This window comes from Cebus imitator, unplaced genomic scaffold, assembly GCF_001604975.1.
Source record: "Cebus imitator isolate Cc_AM_T3 unplaced genomic scaffold, Cebus_imitator-1.0 Scaffold96, whole genome shotgun sequence".
In the NCBI taxonomy this organism is placed as follows: Eukaryota; Metazoa; Chordata; class Mammalia; order Primates; family Cebidae; genus Cebus; species Cebus imitator.
This window is the reverse complement of record NW_016107411.1, coordinates 2,405,964-2,407,994: the sequence shown is the minus strand read 5'-3', so window position 1 is coordinate 2,407,994 and position 2,031 is coordinate 2,405,964. Positions and strand designations below refer to the sequence as shown.

General features: G+C 52.9%; 1 protein-coding gene across 6 annotated transcripts in view; it reads left to right on the top strand.

Annotated features, from left to right (window-relative positions):
- Positions 1 to 566: 566 nt before the first annotated feature.
- The window catches only part of PAN2 (poly(A) specific ribonuclease subunit PAN2), a 15,803-nt gene continuing 14,338 nt past the window's right edge, over positions 567 to 2,031 (top strand). For 4 of the 6 annotated variants that reach the window (XM_017536325.2, XM_017536323.2, XM_017536324.2 and 1 more), the window contains exons 1-2: positions 567 to 757; positions 1,410 to 1,812. In XM_017536325.2, coding sequence (XP_017391814.1) covers positions 1,531 to 1,812 — 282 coding nt within the window. In that variant the 5' untranslated portion in view covers positions 567 to 757; positions 1,410 to 1,530. Of the gene's footprint in view, positions 758 to 875; positions 1,134 to 1,409; positions 1,813 to 2,031 lie in introns of those variants that run through there. The other 2 variants (XR_005201496.1, XM_037741191.1) reach the window with 1 other exon arrangement.

The window sequence follows — 2,031 nt, the reverse complement described above, 5'->3', positions numbered from 1 at the left end:
AATTTGACAACCAGGGGCATCCTTTACCCAGGAATGTTACCGGGGTCGCTTGGGAGGGAACAACCACGGATGGGTGTTTCAGATGGATGTCTGTAAAGATGCAGTCACTTGAACTGTGTCAGGAGTCGGGCTCCCTCTTCCTTTTTTCTTTCCCATATCTAGAAATGATAGGAAATGCCAGCGAGTTTCGGGGACAACAGGGTCAGAGGTGGCGGTGTGCCTCACAAGCGCATTGCAGGGAGAGGGGGTGGACTACGCCCCGCTGGGAATACGCAGCATTGACTCCCAGTGCTTTGCCTTGGGTGCCCCTTATTTTAGAGTTCCTAGAGTTATAAAAAGCATAAAGTTCCGTTTCCAAGTCTAGATGTAATTTTGTTCAAGAAGACTAAAAAGAGTTACTTTTTAACGCCACCCAACAAGTCCGGCGTCTGGCTGTGTTTGTCCCCATCGGCGCCCCGTAACCTCTTTTTCCGGCCTGCGTCAGACGCTCTCGTCCGGAGTCGCCGTACCTGGCTTCTTCTGATTGGCTCAAATGCTCCCCAGTGCCTTTCTGATTGGCTTAAGTGTGCCCCGAGCCCTTCTTGATTGGACGGCGCGCCTGGGAGTCCGGTCCTTGGCGCAGTAGTGGTTAGGTTGAGCCCTAGGCGTGGGGGAGAACTGGGGAAACTGGAATTTCCCGCGGAGCTGACAGCGCTTGCGCTCCCCCTACTCGTTCTAACTCCACGCGCTCCAAAATATCCGCCATGGAGAAATCTTGGTAATGACCCATCCCCCGTAAGCATCCCAGGAACACATCTGACCCTTGCCCCTATCCCCCTCCTCCCCACCCTCGTGGGAGAATTCTGGATAACCAATTTCTCTTGTTCCCCCAGAGAATTCTGGGTAACTAGCCGTTTCCATCACCTTCCCCTGCCCCCGCCCCAATTGTGGGTAACTGGCCATTATTGTTTTCCTCTAGAGAATCCTGGGTAGCTATTGGAGAGGATTCTGGGAAAGTGACTTCTCCCCACCCTCACCGTCCAACCCATCCTCCCCACCCCCAATTCTGGGGAAAAAGCACCTTAGATCCCTCTACCTAACTACACCCACCGCAATTCCCGTTCCCTTCACCTGATGATTCAGGGCTGAACGAGGCAAGTGAGCAGTCCGAAGTTAGAAGAAAGGGAAGTCAAGGATTAGGTTAGATAATGGGATGGTGGAGAGTACAGAGGGCCTAGCGGAGGAGAGATAGAGACAACAGTTCTACCACCTCCACCTCACTGCCTATCCCTCCCCCGCCTGCTTCATCCTTTGGCTGGCAGCCTCATCCCTCATGCCTGCCTCATCTCCCTCCTGCCCCGTAACCTAGAAGACACTAAGTACCAGTACCTGGGCCTACCCTTGACTCAGCTACCTCTTTCCCCTTACAGGCCAGGATGTCCATTCTAGGCCCACCAGTGCTGTCTTGCTGAAGGTTGGGTCAGGCATCTAAAGGGACTGTGGTAAGGGAGGGTGTGACAGCTGTGGTTGTAATCAGCTGCCATCGTCATCATGAACTTTGAGGGTCTGGACCCTGGACTGGCAGAGTATGCCCCAGCCATGCATTCTGCCCTGGACCCTGTCCTGGATGCCCACCTGAACCCAAGTCTGCTACAGAATGTGGAGCTGGACCCAGAGGGAGTGGCCTTGGAGGCTCTTCCCGTCCAGGAATCAGTGCACATAATGGAAGGTGTCTACTCTGAATTGCACAGCGTGGTGGCTGAAGTGGGTGTGCCTGTCTCCGTCTCCCACTTTGACTTGCACGAGGAGATGCTGTGGGTGGGGAGCCACGGGGTAAGAACTGTACCCCTTTGTGAGGGCTGAAAGATGTTGAAGGTCTTTATCTGGTCTTAACCCAAGGACAGCCGCTTTGCAGATAGCCAGTACTGAAGAGTTGTAGTGATGAGACAGCCGGGTCTGGTTGGAAGGATAAAGGGAGAGTCCAAGATCTAGAAATAAAGGATATATTCTTTCTCAGAAGGCATCCCACTTTTTTTTTTTTTTTTTTTTTTT